The sequence below is a fragment of the Acinonyx jubatus genome, chromosome B3 (assembly GCF_027475565.1).
Source record: "Acinonyx jubatus isolate Ajub_Pintada_27869175 chromosome B3, VMU_Ajub_asm_v1.0, whole genome shotgun sequence".
Classification (NCBI taxonomy): Eukaryota; Metazoa; Chordata; class Mammalia; order Carnivora; family Felidae; genus Acinonyx; species Acinonyx jubatus.
In genome coordinates, this window is record NC_069386.1 from 106,297,764 (window position 1) to 106,321,474 (window position 23,711).

The 23,711-nt window shown below is 43.2% G+C and overlaps 1 protein-coding gene across 1 annotated transcript in view; it reads left to right on the top strand.

Moving 5' to 3' along the window:
* Window positions 1–9,066: 9,066 nt before the first annotated feature.
* Window positions 9,067–23,711, top strand: part of SYT16 (synaptotagmin 16) — a 249,390-nt gene continuing 234,745 nt past the window's right edge. Inside the window, exon 1 of the mRNA XM_053224529.1 lies at window positions 9,067–9,199. Coding sequence (XP_053080504.1) covers window positions 9,187–9,199 — 13 coding nt within the window. The 5' untranslated portion in view covers window positions 9,067–9,186. The remainder of the gene's footprint in view (window positions 9,200–23,711) is intronic.

Below are 23,711 nucleotides of genomic sequence, written 5' to 3' on the forward strand. Positions count from 1 at the left end.
TACAGAAATAGGATCATATCTCTTTATAATGTTTCTGTATCTCCATAACTGGTACTTACTGCTTCAGAGAAGAAAACGAAAAATGTACAGTGTCTCCTTCGGGCTGTGTAGTCAGAAATTTCTTTGTCCTGGGGCATCGGGGTGGCTCAGTCAGTTAAGCACCTGACTTCAACTCAGGTCATGATCTCACAGTTCATGAGTTCAAGCACCGCATTGGGCTCTGTGCTGACAGCTCCGAGCTTGGGGCCTGCTTCAGAATCCGTGTCTCCCTCTCTCTCGCCTTTCCCTGGCTCACACTCTCTGTCTCTCTCTTTCTCAAAAATAAACATAAAAAAAAAAAAAAAAAGAAATTTCTTTGTCCTCTGGTAGATTTACATACTTTTCCTGACACCAATTTTTGATAAAATAAGGAGAGTATCTCTAGCAATGTGTAAAGCCTGGGTGACTGGGCAGGGTGAAATAAAACAAGGTAGGCATGGGCTTCCAGGTAGGCCTCCTTAGGCTAGAATTTGTGACACCAAGGGGAGCTAAGTCCAAGCCAGGCCATGGCTCCATCCACTGAGTTTTTAATTTCCATTTTGCTTTTTCATTTGAGATTTTTATTTCTATGTACCTACATAATTTTGATATTCTCTTGCTCTTTGACTTTTTTAAGTTCAACTTTTATTTCATTAAATATTTCAAACAATTATTTTACATTCTGTATCTGATAATTTCAGTAGCTGAAATTCAACAAGTTAATCTATTATTTGTTGTTTCTGCTCTCACTCATGGTGGTTTTTATCCTCATTGTTTTTGGAACTTATATTTTCTCAAATCTAACATGTGGGAATCCTGTGTGCCTAATTTGAAATGCTTTCCTTTACAGAGGACTTATGTTTATGCCTGCTGTGAGCCAGGAGTACTCCAGTTCTGATAATTCTAATGTCTTTGGAGTCTCAGGGTAAGCTCCAAGTTTGGTCTCTTGATGCAGGAGTTATCAGGTCAACTCTGCTTCACTGGTCACTATTCCATTTGCTTGCAACATACTGTCTCCTGGTCTGGTTTCAGCTCATTGTTTTCTTTTTCCCCTTGGAGATTTTCCTTACTTTCTAGTGAGTACAGGAATGCATTAAAAATTATTTTTATAGTAATTTATCCAGGAAGAGTGACAGTGCCCTTTGAAAGTATCTGATTTGTCATACTGCCATAAGTAGAGTCCCAGGAGGTATTATTCATCATCATTTTACAGAAGAGAAAACATAGGCACAATGATGGTAAGTAATCAGTATCTTGCCCAGTATCACAGAGCTGGTGAGTGATCAAGACATTGGACCCCTGTGGTCTATCTCCAGAGCCTATACTTTCTTTTTTAAATGTTTACTTATTTTTGAGAGAGAAAGTAAGTGTGTGAGTGAGGAAGGGGCAGAGAGAGAGGAAAACAGAGGATCTGAAGCAGGAAGCGGGCTCTGGGCTGAAAATGGAGAGCCTGATGTGGGGCTTGAACTCACAAGCCCAAACTCACAAATTGTGAGATCATGACCTGAGCTGTAGCCAGATCCTTAGCCGACTAAGCCACCCAGATGCCCCCAGAGCCTACACTTTTAACCACCACACAGGTGAGTCTGAATCTCAGGGGAGATTGTACAAAATATTCCAAAGAATTGGTTGTTGAGAGGAGAGATGATAGGATACCAAGGGAGTGTGTAGGATGGGACAGTGAACTGAGGGTAGAGCACCAAATATAAGGGCAATCTGAGGGGGAAGAGGAACCCTGGAGAAGAGTATTGATAATGACATGAAATGTAGGTGGAAATTTAGGAAAATGAAATGTCACAGAAGCCAAGGGAGTAGAATTTTAAGGATGAGGTGGTAAGTCGTGTCATTATACACAGCAGTATGATACAATATTGAAAATTATCCTTTAAGTTTGGCAATTAGGTCACTGCCATAACTGAGGGTGCTAAAGATGGAATATTGTATTCCCCCCAAATTCTTATGTTGAAACCTAATCTCCAATGTGATGGTTGTAGGAGGTGGGGCCTTGGCAGGCCATTAGGTCAGGAAGGTGGTTAGTGCCCTTACAGGAGAGACCTCAGAGAGCTCCCTTGCCCCCTCTACCATATGAGGACATAGAAGATGGACCTTCATGAACTGGGAAGAGGCCTTTCTCCAGACACCCAATCTGCTGGTGCCTTCATCTTTAACTACCCAGCCTCCAGAACTATGAGAAATAAATGTTCAAACAACCCAGTTAATGGTACATTGGTTATAGCAGCCCAAAGAGATCAAGACAAGGGGCTAATCTTAGTAGTGGATTGAGGATTAAATTGGAAGTGATGCATTGTGGATTGGAAGTGTGGATTGTTCTTTCAGTAGCCTGCATGAGAATGAAGAGAAACTGGTTCAGTGCGAAGGAAGCTCAGGATCAAAAGCTCAATGTGTTTACGGGTTTAGAAAATAGAACTAAGGAGAATGATAGGAGAAATGATTTCTTAAAACTATAAATTGTATTCTAGCTTGAAATATGTTAATATTGTGAATCAGTGTTTTAAACCTTACTTACATTTCCCCTTTTAGTCATCCAGCTCTATTCTCTTGTGTCAAATAGAAAAAATATTAACTGCTCAGAGGTCAAGTGGATGTTTTATTTCCTGACAGCCATAAAACTCTCCTTGTCCAAGAGTTACTCTAATAAAACACAGCTTTGAAAAATCATGTCCTATTCTTCTAGCTAAAAACAAGTAAGTACTTTGACAAAGTGACAAAGAATTAAAGTTACTTAGCCTGGAGAGAAGAAAGAAACTGTATGGCCCTATGACTCTTGGAGCTTTTTCTTATTATATGTGGAATTAATTACTGAGAATTGTGACCAGTTCTCTATCTTTATGAAGGATTAAAAAGTGGACTTTAATGGGCACCTGGGTGGCTCAGTCGGTTGAGTGCCTGACTTTGGCTTAGGTCACGATCTCATAGTTCGTGAGTTCGAGCCCCATGTCGGGCTCTGTGCTGACAGCTCAGAGCCTGCAGCCTGCTTCGGATTCTGTGTATTCCTCTCTCTCTGCCCCTTCCCCGCTCATGCTCTGTCTCTCTCTCTCAAAAATGAATAAACATTAAAAAAAATTACAAAAAATAAAAAATAAATAAATGGACTTTAATTTTTCACTGGGTATCTTGGGGCACCTGGCTGGCTCAGTCAGTCAAGCGTGCAACTCTTGGTCTCCAGGTGGTGAGCTTGAGCCTCACATTGGATGTGGAGCCTACTTAAAATAAATAAATGGAAGTCTTTAACTAGATCTGAGTAAGAGCCACTTACTGAAAAGGTTTGTTAACACTGAGTTTGTTTCCTAGTAGCTAAATTCTCAGCATTTATAATTTACCAGTACTTTCACTCTCTGTTGTTAGATGGAGTAGACCAGAGCAGAAACTCCCAGGTCTGGCATTCTAGGTCTCCGGGTAGTTGTATCACCCTGTAACTAGCTGCTGTTCCTTGGGTCAGAGGTTTGCTAATTTTAGGCTGTATTGGAAACACTAGGGGAGCTCATTTAATTTGCAGCTCCTAGGGTCCCATTGCTACAGCTTCTGCTCCAGTGAGTGCTGGTTAGGGTCTGAGAATTGGCATTTTTAACAAGTTCTCCATGGGATTCTGGACCAGGTGGTCTGAGACCCAGAGCTGGTGAAAGCTGACCTAGGCTTGCCTTTGGCAAAAGCAGAGAACAGCCATTAGGATGCATTTCTTGGACCCTGCCCTCACCTTCATCCGAGCACACTGGACACCAGGGTGAATATGTGTTGCTTGAGATCTTTAATATTCTATAACTGTGTATTGCTTCCTGAAATGAGGTGATTAGACACTTGTGAACTTTTTTCCTGAATGACTGTTAAAATGTATTACAAAAAAAAATTAATGCTGTGTTCACACAGAGTCTTGAACAGCAAAACCTTCTGACCTATTTGTCTATCTGGTCTCCAGACCGTCTCTTACTTTTTTTCAGACTGGTTATTTTCCCCTAAGCTCTTCTGAATTCCTACTTTACAGATCCTTAAATATTAACCTGACATCATGTATGGATTAGCTAAGAGACAGCCTGCTGTGAGATATACACCCTAATGCTGTGGTTTTTGGTTTTAAGCCAGTGAGTCTCTCCAGTGTTTGCTGGAACTTTAATCACTGACCCACAGGCCAGAACCCAGGCCTTGCCCTCTTCCCAGACCAGACTTCCACCTGACTAGCCCTGTTGTACCTCTGCCCATTTCCTGTGTGACTCGTAAGAGTTGAGTCAGAAGACAATGCTATTTATTACCCAATGGCTACTTTTTAAAAGGCTTCATTTGTTTATTAGCATAATGCACGTCATATCGAATGTTCTGAAGTATTGGGAGTTCAGAGGCTTAGGACAGATACGGAGACTGAATAAAAATCAAAGGCAAGTTTTACAGAACACAAAAAGTTCCTCTCTTGTCATATAAAATACCCATTAGCTCACAGGCTACATGCACAAATCATAGAATAATTTTTCTGTTTTCACCCACTCTAACAAAGAAACAAAGCAGTAGCTATCTCAACCCCAAAGAGTCTCCACAGTGACACAGACCCACTTGGCGTGGTGGCTACAGCCCCTCACCTTTCTCTGTTCTGAGGTCTTGTTTATAGCCAGAGTTAATGAAGTCAACAGGATGTGGTCATAGGCCAAGGGTCAGAGAGACTATATGGTCATTTCCACTCAGTGTGTGTAAGAGGTATTTATCCTTTCTTATTTTGGAAATGAACTTAAGCAACGTGGATGGTGATATGTGACTCACAGTTACGGCAAATAATAAGTTAGAAGAGCCCGGCAATAATCACAGATTACCTGAGCTGAAACCCTTTGTAAGCAGTTGCTGGGTCCTGTCCTTTCTCCATCCCGACCCCCTTTATGTAGGTGCAGTCCAAAGTGCTGGTGTTTTCACAGACCACCGGAGCTTCTTCTCACCTGCCCTCCTCTGTGTCTCCCAGTCCTGAGCTCCTCCATATTCTCCTAGTCCCACCTGACTCCCTCTGTAGCTCCTCTTTTCCCTCCAACTCCTCTGAGCCCCGGGGCTGGTTATTTCAGGGACACAGTGACCCAGAATTCCTCCCCTTTTATGGCCTTCAAGTCCTGTCCTCTTCCATTGTCCGCCCTTGTGCAGCCATGGTGGAGAAAGCGTACATGTGGCCGCCTTCCCTCCTGTGCTCCTGAGGTCCAGTTCCAGGAGGGCCCTCCCTGCCAGCTGGAAGGCCTCTTCTGCTCATCCCTTGGATTCCCTCTCACCTTTCCAACAGAAGCATCTTACCACCTTTCCACTCGAAGTCCTCCACCCCCTTCTGCTTCGTTCTTTCTTGGTAACAAAGCACATGTCCTCACGTGATGGAGAACTCGGGGACCATACAGCACCCCTGAACTCCCTCAGCCCCCCTCTTCCAACCCCTGTTTGACAAATCGCTGTCATCACTTTCTTTTTGACAAACCCCTGTTTGACAAATCGCTTTGTCATCACTTTCTTTTTGCAAACTGTTTCTGAGACTGCAAATGTGTCTTTCTAAGGTGGAAGTCTCCGCCTATACTGGCAATGACAGCACTCTTTCAACCAGAGGTCCTGCCTCTATATTTTAGATCCTTCCTCCGTGAGCACTCCTTCTTTATCCCCCTTGACACTGTACTAGTATCCCGGCTTATTATTGACTTGTGTGGTTTTTTCTATTCCTGTTATGTAATTTCACTTACAATGTGGGTCTCCCTGTGTCTAACTAGAGTTGGGCATCTTAGGTTGTATAGAAAACCAAAGAAGGCAGAATCTTGGCTTTTGGATTTCAGAGGTTAAGGCCCATGAACAAGACATACAGATTTGCAAGAATAAAGGATGTTTTAACAGTTTTCAGCCCCTTAGGAGATGGATTTCTTCAGCCTTGGAGAGAGGAAGTGTCATAAAAGAGAGCAAGGAACTGAGATCCTACTGCAGTGTGAGAAGACAACAGCAGACACTGATGGGGTGCCCAACCTTACTTCCCTACCCATTCTCCTTTGCTGACAGAACCCACCTCATGTCATAGAAGCTAAAGATAAGACACTCACTTTCCCAGCGTCCCAGTGCAGCTAGAATGGAAGGAGGAGGCTTCTAAAGGCTTTTTACAAAGATTGTCTCCCCTGATTAAAAGAGATGAGAAGGAATGCCCCATCCCCCAACTTCTGGAATGCCATGTGAGAACGTGAGGTTTTGTGCTGTGGTTGTATTCTTGTCGTGAGGGGACCTGCTGCTGACAGATGAGGATGGCAAGGTAGGAAGAGGGAAGGAGTCTGAGTTTTCACTGACATTGTTGAGATGCTTTGGATTCCTTGTTCTAGGAGATAAGGTGTTTCTAGGCTTAATCCACCCTCTGCAGTTAGTGTAGTTGCAAACATCCTACACCCATTCCCTCTGCTCCTCTTCTAAGAGAAAAATTCCATTGCCGAGAACCCAGGGGGATGAAAGAACTTCCAGATAGGTTGGGGATCTACGGGGACATTTGCCTCATATCATATTAAATGTCTTCTTTGTTGACAAACCATGCAGAGTTCTCCTTCACCACCACGGCAAGGGGATGGTAAGAAAGGCGAGGTTGTGTGGCCCATTCAAAAAGGCCCAAGACTCCTTCATAGATTTCCGTGTCACCCCAGAATGGCATGGGCAAAACAGACTTCCCCACAACAGCAATGGAAATTTCAAGGGGAGGAGTCAGCCCTGGCGAGGCTCTGGGTGTGGATGAGAAGACAGACCAGTGAATGTACACTCAGGAACTGGCACCTGGAGGCCGTCCCCAGCTGGGGAGGTCTGATGGGCTCAGCAGTCCAGACAGAAGGTGCCCATTACAGTGTGGAGATGGTGCCGAGGGCCAGATACCTCCTAACATCCCCGATGCTGTCCAGCTCTTTCCTCCCATGTGGATGCAACCCCCAGAAAAAGTGGGGGGAAGAAACTGAACTGCCTGAGAAAAACCTGAATCAATGGAGTTTATCCTGAACCAACTAAAAAAATGAAGCTCCCTAACAAGAGGTGGAATGGGGACAGCAGCCAGAAAGTCAACTTAGTTCTAGAAAAGCAAGCATTTTTTTTCTTTTACATACTTGAACGTGTGGACTGAAATAATCCATCCTGCTGAAAATCCTCTACCTTAGAAAAGAAAAAACAAAACAAAACCCAGTCTTACCTCAATCCCACCCTCCCCTGAAGCACTCCATACCCATTATTTCCTGCATGGCTAAACTTTGGGGGAGAATTACCTACACCTGGGGTCTCCACTTGTTTGCCATCCACTTACTCCTCAACCCCTTCCCATCCCTCATCTGGCTCCAGGCTAATACACCTGCTATCTAACAGGTCAGTCATTCAGAAAACATTTATTGAACTTAGAGTTCTCACTTTTCAAACTCTTTCTGACTTAGAAATGTAGGTACAATTAATGAATAAAGAGCCTCACGAATGTTCTATTGACCCTTCAAATGAGTTCAAACCCAATCCACGGCCTTCCCCCTCACACCAGCTTAATCTCCTGTTGTGAGCTTCAAATAGATTCCAAACTCCAGGGGCATCTTTAAGTCTTTTTTTCTTTTCCTCACCTGACCCATTTCAAGACGTTTTGCTTTGGGGCCTACCCCAAAGGGTTGCTGTGAAAGACCAATTAGCCAGATCTCCATGCTTGTTAACTAGAAGTATGCCTCAGAACTGCCTGTGCTAAACACACAAAACATAAAAACAAACAACAACAACAAAAACTTATGCCCCTGGGTCCCACTCCAGATGTACTGGCTCTGGATGTAGAACCTGATCAGATTATCACTGCCTTTCTCATCTGTGTTCTGCGGACTGATCAGAAAGGACTCCTCTGTGTTGTTCTCTGCTATTCCCAGCCAGATGAGAGCGGCTTCTGATGGTGTCTTACGTATCCTGTTGTCTTCTCAGCGTCTAGCCCAGGGCTGGGATAATCCCTGTAGAGATCCCTACTGATTGGGTTCAATGTGGATCCCCAAATGCATCAAATATATCATATTTGATAGAAGGACTTTAGAAGGACTAAGCCATGCGAAGCCTGCCACGTGCTTCAGAACACATGTTTGAGCTGTTTGATTCTTTACATAAAGGGTCTGGGGCTCTCATGTACCACTGTCCCTGACATAGCAGGAGTCCATGAGAAATTGGTTTGTGAACTTCAAGAAGATGGATACAACTCTCACAGACAGCTTCAGCTCAGAGCCCTCCCAAAGCATGCATGAATGGCCTGAAGCCACAAAAGGGCTTGCCTCACTCATTCTGGCTGATCCACTTTCCCAAGCGTCCACTCTTAGTCAGCTGGCTGGGCTGCCGTTTGGCCCGTGGTCACCTGTCAGTCAGTTGCTCATCCAGTCGGCATCCAATCAGTTGGCTATTTATTCATTCATTTCCTCATGCAGGCCTCCAGTCATACAGTCGTCCATCCACCCGCCCAACAGATAGTTACTGAGAGCCTACTATGTGCCAGCCTCTATTTTCACACTGGAGACAAAACAGACGGTGACATAAGGGGCACAGGACCCCCGGAACCTACCAGCAGGTTTCCCAGCAGTCCTCTCGTCTGTCCGGGAGGATTGATGTCCAGCACCTGGCTAAGCGTTGCCCCCCCACTCCCAACTCTTCATGCTTTGCTCTTTCCAGCTGGGGTTGAGCACTGACTCTTGGGTCCCAAGCCCCGGACAGGAAGCTTGGACAGAGATGAGGTGGAAATTGTGAAGGGGACATGAAAACAAGAACGTAGCAGGGAATATAGCGGGAAAGGCGGCCTGGCGAGGCAGCCTGGCGAGGAGACCCTGGCGTGGGTGGCCAAGAGCGTGTTTCCAGGTTGCTGCCTTCCTTGTCTTTGGGGGAGGGGAGAGGTGAGGAGGTGGGAGGGAGGACTGATGCTGCGAGTCGGGGAGGGGTGGGTCAGCCGCCGGGGCGAGCTCCGCCGCCTCTGACCCGCGGGACTGGGCTCTCGGGGCGCCGGCGGGGCCGGTGGCGGCGGCGGCGGCGGCGGCGGCGGGCGGGGGCGCGGGGCGGCGCGGCGGGGGCGCGCGGCGGGAGGGGCTGTGCGCGGCGCGGTTCCCGAGCGCGCGGGGCCTGGCAAGGAGCGCGCGCCCGGCCGGCTCGGCTTAGGGTACCCCAGCCGCGGGCGGCCGCCCAGCAGCCCCTGGCCGGACCATGGCGACTGGCAGTAAGTGCGCTCGGGCCGCCGAGGCCCCGGGTGGGAGGCCGCGGGGCCCACGGGTGGGAAGTTCTCCTCTTTCCGACGCCTGCCTTTGTGCCAGTCTCGCGGGAGCAGCGGCCCGGGTCCCCCCACCTCAGCCCCGGGCGACCCCCTGCCCCTCTGCCCATCAGCCTCTGCCGCCTGCGGGACTTGAGAGGCGCAGGTGGTTCTGGCAGCCCGCCCGGGAGGGATGTGGCCGAAGGGCGTGCTCCGATATGGAGGGGACACAGCGATGCCGCGGGGCCTGTCATCGAGCCCTTTGGGGGCAGTGCCCCCAGGCCCAGACCCAGCCTGTGGAGATCCCTGCCACTGAGGCGCCGCGGGCTTTTGGCGCTGTCAGTTCAAGGTTCGCCTGGAGTTTGGGTTGGATTTGTGCGCTTGCCTTCTGGGGATCAGGGTGGCTCGACTGGTCGGCTGCCCAGTGGCCCCCCACCTGGGCCATGTTCCCAGCGGGCAGCTGAGGGACGGCCAGAGACCGCATCTGGTCACCACCGACGGTAAGCGAGGTTAGCGCGTGGACGTAGGTTAAAACTACTGAATGGAAGTGTTGGAAGGCGCTGAGCTGGCCTCCTTTGAGCATCTTGGCACCACTGCTTTCTTGGCTCAGTGCTTTTGGAAACGGAATCACGTCTATGAAAGCTGGTTAAGTAAGCTGTACTGGAAACTGGATGCATATTAATAGAGTCTCAAAGGGAGGTCAGAGTGAAACCATCAGTCACACCTGCCCCATACTTACCTTGTAGGAGGTGCTGTCTCCGAAGCCCTTACCACACCGCGCATGTTAGGGAACCCGTCAACCAATGGATGAATGAATGAATGAATGGTGTATTGGTTAGAGAGGAGCTTTGGCAGGCATTTTTGAGGTGTGAGACAGGAAAAAGATGGGAAGATGGAGGTCCACATTTCTGCAATAATTATTATTTTTCTTTCTTTCTTTTTTTTTTTAAGTTTATCTTTTTTGAGAGAGTGAGTGTGAGTGGGGGAGTGGCAGAGAGAGAGGAGAGAGAGGGCCCTACATGGGGGCTCAATCCCACCAGCCAGGAGATCATGACCTGAGCCCCAAGCCAAGAGTCCAGGCTTAAGCTTAATCAACTAGGCCACCTAGGTGCCCCTGTTTCTGTTTTAAACAAATTGTTATCCCAGCCAAGAATACAGCTTTGGTATAGTACAGAGTGTGTAGGTTTTTGTAGCCAAACAGTATTTTAAACTTACAATATTTACTAGTAGTGCAGCCATGCAAATATCTTCGGTTTCTTTTTTTTAATATTTATTTATTTTGAGAGGGGAGGGGGGGAGAGAGAGAATCCCAAGCTGGCTCCACACTGTCAGCTCAGGGCCCTATGAGGGGCTTGATCTCACAAAGTGTGAGATCATGACTGTAGCCAAAATCAAGAGTGGGACACTTGACCGACTTGAGCCACCCAGGCACCTCTCTGTTTCTTTATCTTTAAAGTCAGGATAAAGGCTAAAATATCTTTTGGATAGTGATGGGCACACAATTGGTTCTCAGTAAAGGGTGGTTGCCTGCCCTCTTTACCATCATTTTATATGTGTGGAGATACCAACATCATTTCCTCCTTTTTTAAATAAAAATCTAGTCATGTTTTTATAATAAAATCAGCTAATCTGGGCCAAGCTTCCCCTTTTCTCTCCTCATTTATAACTTTTTTTTTCTTTCTTCCCCCCCCCCCCTTTTTTTTTTTTTGGTCTAGGGAAAGAAATTATGGATTTAGGCTTTTGTTAACAAAGTAAGACTCAACAAAGAAAAAGATAATTACATTTGGCCTTATTCTTGTGTTTCTTAAGAAAAACAAAGGAGCTTGATGTATCTATAGGCATTTGTGCATCACACAAATGCAGTATGATAGTGTTCTATTATTCATTTCCTATATTTTGGGCAAAGAAGATACATTTGGTATTCTGGAAAAAAGTTGGCCTTGCTTCTGTCCCAATTTATTTAGATAAATGTTTCTTCTACTTCCTTACATGGTATTTTCAACTCCCCTGAAGAATCAAACTTTATTCCATTGATTTTGTTTATGGAAAAATTATAATATTTAACCAGATTACCTCATGAGCTGATTTTTAGGCACAGTCTGAAATCTGTTTATTCTCAACTGGGATGGAGCTGGAAATCTGAAAAGTTTCCAGGGTGTAGAGGATAATTAGTTTGTCTTTGTTCTTATTCAGAAGTGATGTGAGTGACTTACAACACGTCTCTGCTGTGGAAACGAAGAGAAGGGAGGTATTCTCAGCCAGTGTCTTGAAAAATTCTCCCTACATCTTGACTATGTTTACAGCTTCAAGTCCCGTAGTCCTCTTATAGTTAGCGTGAAAGTGGTCCCTAAACTAGAGTCCAGGGCTCCTCCCAGACAGAGTTCTCAGCCTGGCTGTGTATTAGAATTACCCTAAGAGCTTAAAGAACAAAAACAAAAACAAAAACAAAAACCCTCTGGTACCTATCTATCATCTATCTTTTAACATTTTTAAAACGTTTATTTATTTTGAGAGGGAGAGAGAGTGTGTGAGTGGGGAAGGGGCAGAAAGAGAGGGAGATAGAGAATCTCAAGTAGGCTCTCCACTGTCAGCACAGAGTCCTACATGTGACTTGATCCTATGAACTGTGAGATCATGACCTGAGCCAAAATCAAGAGTAGGTCACTTAACTGACTGATCCACCCAGGCACCTCTCTCTTCCTACATTTCTTTCTTTCTTTCTTTCTTTCTTTCTTTCTTTCTTTCTTTCTTTCTTTCTTTCTTTCTTTCTTTCTTTCCTTCTTTCTTCCTTCCTTCCTTCCTTCCTTCCTTCCTTCCTTCCTTTCCTTCCTTTCTTTCTTTCTTTCTTTCTTTCTTTCTTTCTTTCTTTCTTTCCTTCTTCCTTCCTTCCTTCCTTCCTTCCTTCCTTCCTTCCTTCCTTCTTTTCTTTCTTTCTTTCTTTCTTTCTTTCTTTCTTTCTTTCTTTCTTTCCTTCTTTCTTCCTTCCTTCCTTCCTTCCTTCCTTTCCTTCCTTTCTTTCTTTCTTTCTTTCTTTCTTTCTTTCTTTCTTTCTTTCCTTCTTCCTTCCTTCCTTCCTTCCTTCCTTCCTTCCTTCCTTCCTTCCTTCCTTCTTTTCTTTCTTTCTTTCTTTTCTTTCTTTCTTTCTTTCTTTCTTTCTTTCCTTCTTTCTTCCTTCCTTCCTTCCTTCCTTCCTTCCTTCCTTCCTTCCTTTCCTTCCTTCCTTCCTTCCTTTCTTTCTTTCTTTCTTTCTTTCTTTCTTTCTTTCTTTCTTTCCTTCTTCCTTCCTTCCTTCCTTCCTTCCTTCCTTCCTTCCTTCCTTCTTTTCTTTCTTTCTTTCTTTCTTTCTTTCTTTCTTTCTTTCTTTCTTTCTTTCTTTCTTTCTTTCTTTCTTTCTTTCTTTCTTTCTTTCAGTTTCAGACTTAAATGTGTATTTTAATGACCTGGAAGCCTTGTTAAAACAGATTGCTGGGCTCCACTCCTAAGTTTCCAATATAGTAACTCTGGATTGCTGCTGGAAAGTTGACATTTCTAACAAGTTCCAGTTGATGTTGAGGCTCCTGTGCTTCCTGTCCTTCTCTCTACCTCTGCAGGTGAGAGGCAGGTCTGCATATAGAGTGACAGTCACTTCTTAGGCAGTCTTGTCCTGTCACTGGGCAGTGAGGACATGGCCTCATTAAGATATCAGACCTGGGCACAGTGCTGCCTTAGGGCTATAGCTGATTGCTCTCCCCATTTCTCTCCCCCAGGAAATTTCCCCTTGAGAGAAATATTGGTTCTAAAGCCAGGCAAAATCTCAATGCTCTACTCCAGTAATTTCTGGAAGGAATCCAGAAGGACCTTCTTTATGAATGTGGTATGTAAATGGATATAAAAAACAGAGATACTTTAAAAATATTTGCCTGGCAACTTATAACCTTCACAAAAAAAGAATGTAACAAATAGAACGAAAACCTCCTTATGTCCAGACAACATGCTAAGGGCCGATTCCCGAGGAGGAATGGAGAATCAGAGGACCTCAGCTTTGTGTTCAGTGAGTTGTCACGAAATGGTACGGAACTTGTGATCTTCAAACTAAATTCCTCTGGGCTATTCATATTTTTATTTGTATAATTCAGGTTATATGATCTTTAAAACATTGAAGAAAGTGGGAGGAATTGTAATAGGAAAAAAGGAGGAGAGACTAGCAGGAAAAAAATGCTGTTAGCATGAACAGCCCAGTTATTATATAAAGTGGTGGTACTTAGGTATTTGAACGATATTTCTCGATTGCCTCATTAACAAGTGCTCCAGATTATTTTGCGTTTCTAAATCCCAGTGAAGTATTTTTTTTCTTTTTTTTCCATTTATGTCATTTGTTTCATTACTGATATTTCTCCTTATGAGTCTTTATTATTGAAGTCATTGCTATCTGTTTATGAGAATAGTTTCTGAGGAACAGCTAGGCATGTTGGGGCATTGTTGGGAATATGTAATTATATTACACCCCAGAAATCTCAGGCAAGTCTCAAGTGGATGGGTCTTTGTGGCTGTTGTTGATGGACATTTAACATTTGGCTTCATAAGGGAAACATCTGGTCCCCATCTGGTTGCTCCTGGTTTACTGGTTGAACTTGTGCCATTTTTGTTGGTCCATTCACAAGCTGATTGTTGCTACCCACAGGCGACCTCGGCCAGTGGCCATTCCCTCCCTTCTACTTTTGGTCAGTAACTTGTAGTTTGTATTTTTCCCCATCTACCTACCCCAGCAGCAATTTCCACTCTGTGCCAGTGCCCAGGATAGAAGGAAGAGAGAACAGGGAGAGGAAAAATCAAATGCAGGGCCTTAGCAGGTGAAGGCTGGAGCTTCTGGAGACAGTTACTTGAGCTGTTCAGGATTTAGCATATTTAGGATTTAAAAGAAAATCGCTTGACTTTGAGTGAAAATGGATTTGTTCTTGAGTAAAATGATTTCCAATTCTAAGGATTATTTTTAAAAACTTACAAATAATGGCAATTAAAAAATATAGACCAACTAAAAGTTGGAAAATTACTCCTTTGCAACCATCACAGTAACAATTGATTCCTGCAAGAATCATCCATGGATGCCAAACTATTGTGTGAAAACTCGAAGACCAGAATATTTACATTCTTGGAGAATTTCCCCACAGGGGACTTATTAATTGCAAAGCGAAGATGGTAATTTTATAGTAGAGAAACCTGGGGGTTCACCACCCTATCCAAATAATCAAAGTTAATATCACTGGTAATGGGGCAAACTGATATCCTGTGCTTCCTGGTATGAAGCATTGAGAGTACTTGTGCCAAAAATGTATAATCTGGTTCTAAGCAAGAGAAAATATCAGACAAACCCAAATCCAGAGACATTTCACAAAAGTCTATAGCATGAACAATGGCTGAGACACTGTTCCAGATTGAAGGAGACGAAAGAGACAAATGCTATGGATGATCTTGGATCAGATCCTAAACTAGGAAAAAATGTTACAAAGGACAATATTGTGATAATTGGTGAAATTTTAATACAGTTTGTATATTGAATAATAGTCTTATAGCAAAGTTAACTTCCTTAAATATGCTATTTTTATTGTAGTTTGGAAGGGAATGAGCTCATTCTTAGGGGAAACTGAAGTATTTACTGGTAAGGGGACATAATGTCTGCAACCAAATCTCAAAAGGTTTAGGAGAAAAATATGTACATGTGTGTGCATTTATATGTATATGTGTGTTATACAAAAAAGGTAAAGGGCACATGACAAATTTTTAACATTTGGGAAATCTAGGAGTGCTTTGTACTATTCTTGCAAATCTTCTGTTAAAAAAAGAGAGAAAAAACCCCGACAACTTACAAATGGCAATGCTAGTTCTAGGCAGTATGGTCTAGTACCATTGAGTTTACTTTTTGAAATAAATCGTGTTGAAAGACTGAATTCTGAACTCCTAATTTTGGTTTTAGATCATAACCTTAACAAGACTGTTTATTATAGAAAATTTATATACATGAAAATGAAGAGAGAATGGTGTAATAAACCCCCATGCACTCATTATTTTTTTGGCAATTTGTTGCATCTGTCTCCCCACTACTTTTTTGGGAGGAGGTATTTTAAAAGCAAATTCAAGGGGTACCTGGGTGGCTTAGTTGGTTGAGAGACTACTCTTCATTTTGGCTCAGGACATGATCTCAAGGTTCATGGGATCAAGCACTATGTTGAGATTCTCTCTCTCTGCCCCTCTCCGGCTTGCACGTGCTCTCTCTCTCTCAAATAAACAAAAATTTAAAACTCAAGAAATCATGTCACTTTAACCACTGATGCCTCAGTGTGTCTCTGTGTACACTTTTCCCCTCCCATAACGCCCACGCTGCTAGTGCACTTAGGAAAAGTAACAATTCTGCAGTAAGAAAGGATAACATTTGGATATTGTTATTGTTACAGAATAGTAACCAGAGTTCTGAGAAATGTATCAGTTTGACATATATGGGTTGTACACTTGTTTTAAGTTTGAAAAGCTTACTAAACCTGGTAATTATAAATGGTGTAGAAAAAAGGATCTGAGAAGCTGGTTGTTCTTGTTGTGTTTTCCAAACTCCTCCTCCTGATTTTGTTTTTGTTTCTTAATTTTTTAAAATGTTTATTTATTTTTGAGAGAGAGAGAGAGAGCAGTGGAGGGACAGAGAGAGAGAGAGACAGAATCTGAAGCAGGCTCCAGGCTTCAAACTGTCAGCACAGAGCCCAACACGGGGCTCCAACCCATGAACTGCTAGATCATGACCTGAGCTGAAGTTGGACACTTAACTGACTGAGCACCCAGGCCCCCCTCCTCATCCTCCTGTTTTTAAACCAAGAATTAAACTTGAAGAAAACATGAAGATAGGCATGAAGACCCTATTCTAGACTGATTTACCTATTTGATGTTACCCTATTGAAACATTCTAAAAGTCAGAATGGCTAACGTCATACTGAATGAGGAGAAGTCCATATGTTTTAAGTTCAGTATGGCAACTTTGATTTGGTAAGCCCAGAGAAGCCTTTTCTTGCTGAACTGAGTCTCTAATGTTTTGTATAGAAATGGGCTAGATCTCTTGGGAGGAATAAGCCTCTTCCTGCATATGGTAGATTTGGATGACATTTGTTCTTTTAGGTCACTAGGATGTTATTTAGTTATAAACTATTATTTAACTCTTATGGGTTTATAAAAAGATGCCCATTATGCCATTTAACAGTGATTATGTATATATTAAAATGATGGTAAAACTCACTGACAGCTCTTTCTAATAAACTAAGGAGATATCTAAAGTATATATTGCAAATAAAATTCTTATACACAGATATTATACTCCCAGTTACAGATTATGCACATCGGATTTTAGGCAGTTTAAGTTTATGCATACATACCATTTACAATAGATTTTCTTAGAAAATAAGAGTATAGTATTCCTGAGAGTTCTAATTTTAGGAATGCAATAGGCCACATTTTATAGTTTGATTTACAGTGAAATGAAGGTTAAGTGACATAAAATGATTTTATCCACCCTATGTGAAAATTACCCTGGCTTACGTACTAATATATTTATGTACTATTTCATTTTATTTTTTTTAACTTTTGTAATGTTTATTTATTTTTGAGACAGAGAGACAGAGCATGAGCGGGGGAGGGGTAGAGAGAGAGAGGGAGACAGAATCCGAGGCAGGCTTCAGGCTCTGAGCTGTTAGCTCAGAGCCCGACGTGGGGCTCGAACTCACGAGCCATGAGATCATGACCTGAGCTGAAGTCGGACGCTTAACCAACTGAGCCACCCAGGTGCCCTATGTACTATTTTAATTATAATCTATTAACCACTCAAAATTAGATTTTCAATTGACTTAGCTCAATAGATAATTGAAAACGTTGATGAACTCGGTGTGGTGGTAGAAGAAGGTACAGGCTTAGTTTCAGAAGAGCCCAAGTTCTGACCTCTGGACCTAACACTCACTGCCTGCATAACCTCAGGTAAACTGTTTAACTTCCCAGAGCTTTGTCTTACTCCACTTTGAGAAGTTGCAAAAATTAAATGAGATGGTGAACATAGTAGGCATTAAATGTCTCCTTATCCTCTACAAGATTCCCATAGCATGTGCCTCATGTTACAGGAATAATCTGTCCTTTAGAAATGGAGTCCCTGGTCACTGATTCCATTTTTCCTTGTGACAAATACAAAATGAAAACTAAATTACCTTTAGAAATGTAAGACTCTACAGAAGAGAGTCTAGGAGAAATCACCCAAAGGTAGAGAGCTCAGATTTAAAATAAAGTATTCAATCATGGTGTTTTCTTTCCCAAGGCTTATCATTTTGCACAAGTGTGCTTGCAGCATTTTTGGGAGCATGTGGGCATGTGGTACATGTGCACACATACACTTTTTAATAACCTCAGGAGAGTTCAGTGATGGGCTCTCACAGGTGCCACAACAGCTATCTCTTGTATGGGAGATCCAAGAGGGCTCTGGGGTCCTCTCTGCTGACTTGCCTCTGATGACCCCTTTGGGCTTTGTAGTTTTGCCCCTCACTTGGGCATGGCTGATAGGTGGCTGTCATACTGAGTGGATGCTGTTTCAGGGTGTCTCCCCAGGGTTTGATACCTGCTGGCTCTGGAGTCTTATGAAAGCCTGTCCAATGATGTCGATAAGCCTGAGGAAATTTCAGTTTTCCCATTATCGAGCTTTAAAAGGGTGTAATCTTCTGATAAGGTCCATAATGACCTCATCCGCCTGATGTCTCTGCTGCTCCTGATCTTGGACATCCAGGTTCTAAGAGTAGCCTTTCTCTGTCTCATACTTCTACTCTGGGGGACCCTCCCACTGTCCATCTTGATATTCCCTGTTTCTCTTGCATTGCAGCCCATGCTCTAACTCTCCCTATGAGCCAATCTGTTTTTTTTTTCCCTTCCCTTTCATTTTCCTTTGAACTTTGGCTGAACCACACTAGCCCTGTCAACCTTAGGTTTGTAGAGGCCTCCGCAGCTAGGCTGCCTTTAACAGCCTTCCCCTGCTTCTCCATTGTCAGAAACTAGAGGATAGTCCTTCACCTCTCAGACTCTACAATCCTATCCTCAGACTTTTTAGAGGCACAATTATAATGTCCTCCTTGACTGGTCTATTAGCATAAAATCAATTGTTAGATTTTAGTGATGATAATTACAATATAATTATAGTTATATATTGTTTTTCATTGTGCTCCCCCTTTATTTGTTATCTATTGCTGTATAACAAATTACCACAAACTTACTGCCTTAAAACAATACATCCATCTCACAGCTCTTTTAAGTCAGGAGTCTGGGTGGGGCTTCTGGGAGTTGGGAGTCTGCAAGGCTGCATTTAAGGTGTCAGGCAGGGCTAGGTTCTCATCTGAAAGCCTGAGGCTTGATTAGGGAAGGATCTACTTTCAGCCTTACATTGGCATACTATTCCCGTATCACGTGTTGGCAGGACTCAGACCCTTGCAGGCTCATGCACTGAGGATCTCCATTTCTCATCAGCTGGAGGCCACTCTTAGGTCTTTAATACACGAACCTCCTTAGTATGTCCACTTGCTTTATCACAGCTAGCAAGGGAGGGAGTCTTCTAGCAAGACAGGTATTAAAATCTTAAGTGATAGGATCATGGAAGTGACATCTCATCACCATTGACATATTTTATTGGTTAGAAGCAACTTACAGATTCTGCCTGCACTCAGGGGTGTGAGTACCAGGAGCGGGGGACAGTTGGAGACCATCTGAGACTCCATCTGCCATATTCCCTGTGAAACTTTTAGCATCTACTTCAATTAGCTTTTTGCTTGGAGTATCACATCCCTTTTCATTTCATTATTATTTTTTTAATGTTTATTTTTGAGAGAGAGAGAGAGAGAGTGAGAGTGTGTGTGTGTATGTATGTGAGCAGGGGAGGGGCACAGAGAGAGGGAGACACAGAATCCGAAGCAGGCTCCAGGCTCTGAGCGGCCAGCATAGAGCCCAATGCGGGGTTCGAACTCACAAACTGAGAGATCATGACCTGAGCTGAAATTGGACACTTAACTGACTGAGCCACCCAGGCGCCCCATCCTCTTTAAAACTTTAGATAACATTGGGGTGGTAAAGCCTGAAATGATAATTGCCCCTCTCAGAAAAGAAATTGTTTTCCTCCCTCCTACCAGAGACGTTTTGTGCTGGAGGAATGATGGTAGAGCGAGGAAGGGTACTATTTGGTCTTGGAGTGGAGTTACTGAGGAGGTTGTGTCTGAATGGGATGCTGCTGAGGGGAGCAGAAGACTGTATGCTGTGTGAATTAATTTTATGAAAACTTAAAATTTTAAAAATTGAAATGCTTAAAATGTCTCATTTTTGGAAAAGTTAACAAACGAAGGAAGTAAAGGACAGAGCTATGAAATTAGGGTTGAAAGTCGGTGAAGGTCCCAGAGTGAGAAAACTAAGGGGGACGAGAACACTATCAAAGAGACACTGTTTTGTCATGGGGGTAAATGGATTTTATTAAGGTGCCTTGTTAATGTGGGAAGCATTCTAAGAGGGTAGGAGGTTATTTAAGGTTTAAGTGTCTATCTGTGTTGCATTCGTGTAAATGATTTTATCCATCTCCAACTACTGTTTTTGACTTAGAGGAGGGCAGATACCCAGACACTGGACGGATCCTGACTGCTGATAGTATTGCTGTATGCAACAACAAACTGCAAGCTAAATTCTTGCTTTAAAATTGACTCTGAGTTTAGAGTATGGGACGACCCTGCAGAGGTTTTTTTCAGTGGCAAATGTTGATTTTTGTTGCATGTCCCTTTCTTGAAACTCTCAGCATCTTGATTTTTTGGTTGCTACTTACTGCCTGAAAGTTATTCTATCATAAAAGAGATGTAATCATGGCCATTACTTGTAATCAAAATAAGACTATCCTACTTTTAATAAATTGAGTTGGATCCTGGAGACAAACATTTACATTTTTATCTGCTAAAATGAGCCTATATAAAATGAATAGAAGGGAGGAGTCTGAAATTATTTTCTTAAAAGGGATTTCTCCCACATTGTGGCCCAAATCACAGGCTGTTTTGTCTTTGGAGTATTTACAGACTCTCCAATAGATGCAACGTCCAATAGATTCTCAACAGAATCTGTTGCTCATTTTATCTCTACCTCTTAAGGTTCCCCCCCCCCCTTTTTTTTCACCTCTTGCTAGTCTATGTGTTCTTTGAGGGACAGATCTACTTTTAGGTATATTTCTTCAATTTTGTCACTCTACTGAATAAACGTGGTGCCTTACATAGAGTGACCACTCACATGGTTGCCAAATTCTGTTTCTCTACTGTGAGACTTCTTTTTCTTGGATTCCCTTCTTTGCTTCAGTAGTTCTCAAAGTGTGGACCTAGCAGCCAAGGTGGGGGAGGTCTCTGAGACTTCAGAGGGTCGGTGAGGTCAAAACTACTTTCACAATAATGCTAATACTGTATTTGTCTTTTCATTTTCCTTTTCTTGACTGCTCATCAGAATTGGCAGAGGGTACATAAGGAGCAGTGACCTCTTCACCCTGTGGCCAATGAATGTTGTGTCTGTGTATTCTGTTGCTCATCGTCATAGTTCAGTTGTCCAAACTTTCCTGTGTCAAGGCTGATTTTGTGCATGGAGCATTCAGGGGTGTGCTCAGGACTTCCTACACAGATTTCAGGGTTTACTCTGTCTAGTTCCCTCTTCTCTGTAATCTTTGCCCCCCTTCCCCGGCTGAGATGAGGTAGGGTGCTGTCTCTTTGCTATCCTTCCCTTGCTACAGTGTGGTGGTTGATAGTGCTCTCTTTCATGGTCTGTGGCCTCTGTGGTCACTGTGCCAGTGAAGGGAGGGAGGGCCGCTGCCTCTTTCCCGAGGTTACTTAGTGCAGAGCAGGGATGGTCAATGAGGCTCCACCCACCCCGTGTGCAGCACACCCTGGGAGGAGGAGGAGGAGTGCTGCCTGTGCTTTGTTAGTGTGGGGTGGGGATGGGCAGCAGGGCTCCTCCCCTCGGTCTCCACAGTGCTGGGTGAGGAGGCAGAGGGAGCTGGCTCTTTCATGGTGTTTGCTTAGAGCAGACTAAGTATATTAAAGGAGGTTCTGTGGGTGGCTTAGTCATCTGAGTGTCCGACTCTTGATTTTGGCTCAAGTCATGATCCTCAGGGTCATGTGGTCAAGCCCAGGGTTGGACTCCATGCTCGGTGTGGAGCCTGCTTAATATTTTCTCTCTCCCTCTCTCCTTCCCTCCCTGTCTCTCTCTATCTCCCCCTCCCTCCCACTCCCCCTCCCTCCCTCTCCTCTCCTTCCCTCCCTCCCTCTCTCCCTCTCTCTTCCCTCCTTCCCTCTCTCTCTCTCTCTCCCCCTCCCTCTCTCTCCCCCCTCCCTCTCTTCCTCTCCCCCTCCCTCCCTCTCCCCCTCCCTCCCTCTCCTCTCCTTCCCTTCTCTCTCCCTCTCTCTTCCCTCCTTCCCTCTCTCTCTCTCTCCCCCTCCCTCTCTTCCTCTCCCCCTCCCTCCCTCCTTCTCTCCCTCCCACTACTCCTCCTCCCACTTGCTTGTGCTCTCCCCCTCTCTCTCAAGAAAAGGAAAAGAAAACAAAAGAGGTTCCGTCCTTTAGGGCTATCTTCTTCCAAGTCCTATGGCTAGAGAGAACAGATTTCAGTTGGGGATGGTTGGCCCTACAGGTGACTTTTGACAGTATCTGAAGACATTTTTTTGCTGTCACAAGTGGGAAGTTGTTACTGGTATCTAGTGGGTAGAGGTCAGAGTTACTGCTAAATAGGCTACGGTACATAGAACACCCCTACCACCGCCATGAACAAAAAGGTATTGTCTAGTCCGAAATATCAATAATGCCAAGGTTGAGAACTCCTGATCTACAGAGACTGGACTTTTCTTACAGCTTTTTTTTTTTTTTTTTTACATTTATTTCATCTTGCCCCCAAATGGAAGTCTCCTCAACATTTTAATATATTATGTTTTAGTTTGTTGGCATCTATTATTGATGAGAAATGTAATTTATAATTTACTTTTTTAGGGGCGCCTGGGTGGCTCAGGCGGTTAAGCATCCAGCCTCAGCTCAGGTCATGATCTGATGGTTTGTGAGTTTAAGCCCTACATCAGGCTCTGTGCTGACAGCTCAGACCCTGGAGCCTGCTTCAAATTCAGTGTCTCCCTCTCTCTCTGCCCCTCCCCCACTTGTGTGCATGCTCTCTCTCTCAAAAATAAATAAACCTTAAAAAATTAATATAAAAAATAATTTACTTTTAGATACATTATCTTTCCCCTTTGATTGATTTTAAGAGTTCTTTTCAGTTTCAATTTCATTATATGAATACATGTCAATTTTTTTAGCCTTTTTTTTAGATTCACAACAAAATTGAGAGGTAGAAGGATTTCCTGTGTACTCTCTGCCCCCATATATACATAGTCTCCCCCATTATCAACATTATCTACCAGGATGGTACTTTTTTTTTTTTTAACAAAGCTACATCATAATCATCCAAAGTCCATAGTTTACATTAGAATTCACTCTTGGTCTACACATTCTGTGGGTTTGGACAAATTTATAATGACATGTACCCACCGTTACGTCATACAGAGCATTTTCACTGCCCCTCAAATTCTCTGTGTTCTGCCTATTCATCCCCAACCCCCAGCAACTTTGCTTTTGCAGAATGTCATGTAGTTGGAATCATACAGTGTGTGGTCTTTTCATATTGGCTTCACTCACTTAGAAATATGTATTTAAGTTTCCTGCGTGTCTTTTCATGACTTGATAGCTTATTTCTTTTTAGTGCTGAATAATATTCCATTATTTGGATGTATCACAGTTGATTTATCCATTCACTAGTAAATACAATTTGGTTGCTTCCAAGTTTTGGCAGTTATGCATAAAGCTGCTATACACATTTTTGTGTGGACATAAGTTTTCAACTTATATGAGTAAATATCAAGAAGCACAATTGCTGGATTGTATGATAAGAGTGTGTTTAGTACAGTAAGAAACCACCACACTGTCTTCCAGAGTGGTCGTACCATTTTACATTCCCACGAGCAATGAATGAGAGTTCCTCCTACTCCACATCTTTGCCTTGATATTGTCAGTATTCCAGATTTTGGTCATTCTCAGAGCTGTGTAGTGGTATCTCATTGTTTTAATTTACATTTCCCTGATGAGATATGCTATGCTATAAAGATATGCATCTTTTCATATGCTTATTTGCTATCTGGATATTTTAAAATTGGGTTTGTTTTCTTGTTTTTGAGCTTTAAGAGCTCTTTTATACTTTGGACAATAGTCCTTTATCTTTATAAATGTGTTTCTTGCAAATATTTTTTTCTCCTAGTCTTTTCCTTGTCTTTCAATTCTCTTGATCTTGTTTTTCACAGAGCAGACATTTTAATGAAGTCTAGATTATCAATTATATCACAAATCCTGTCTTTGCCGTTGTATCTAAAATGAAATCATCATACCCAAGGTCATGTAA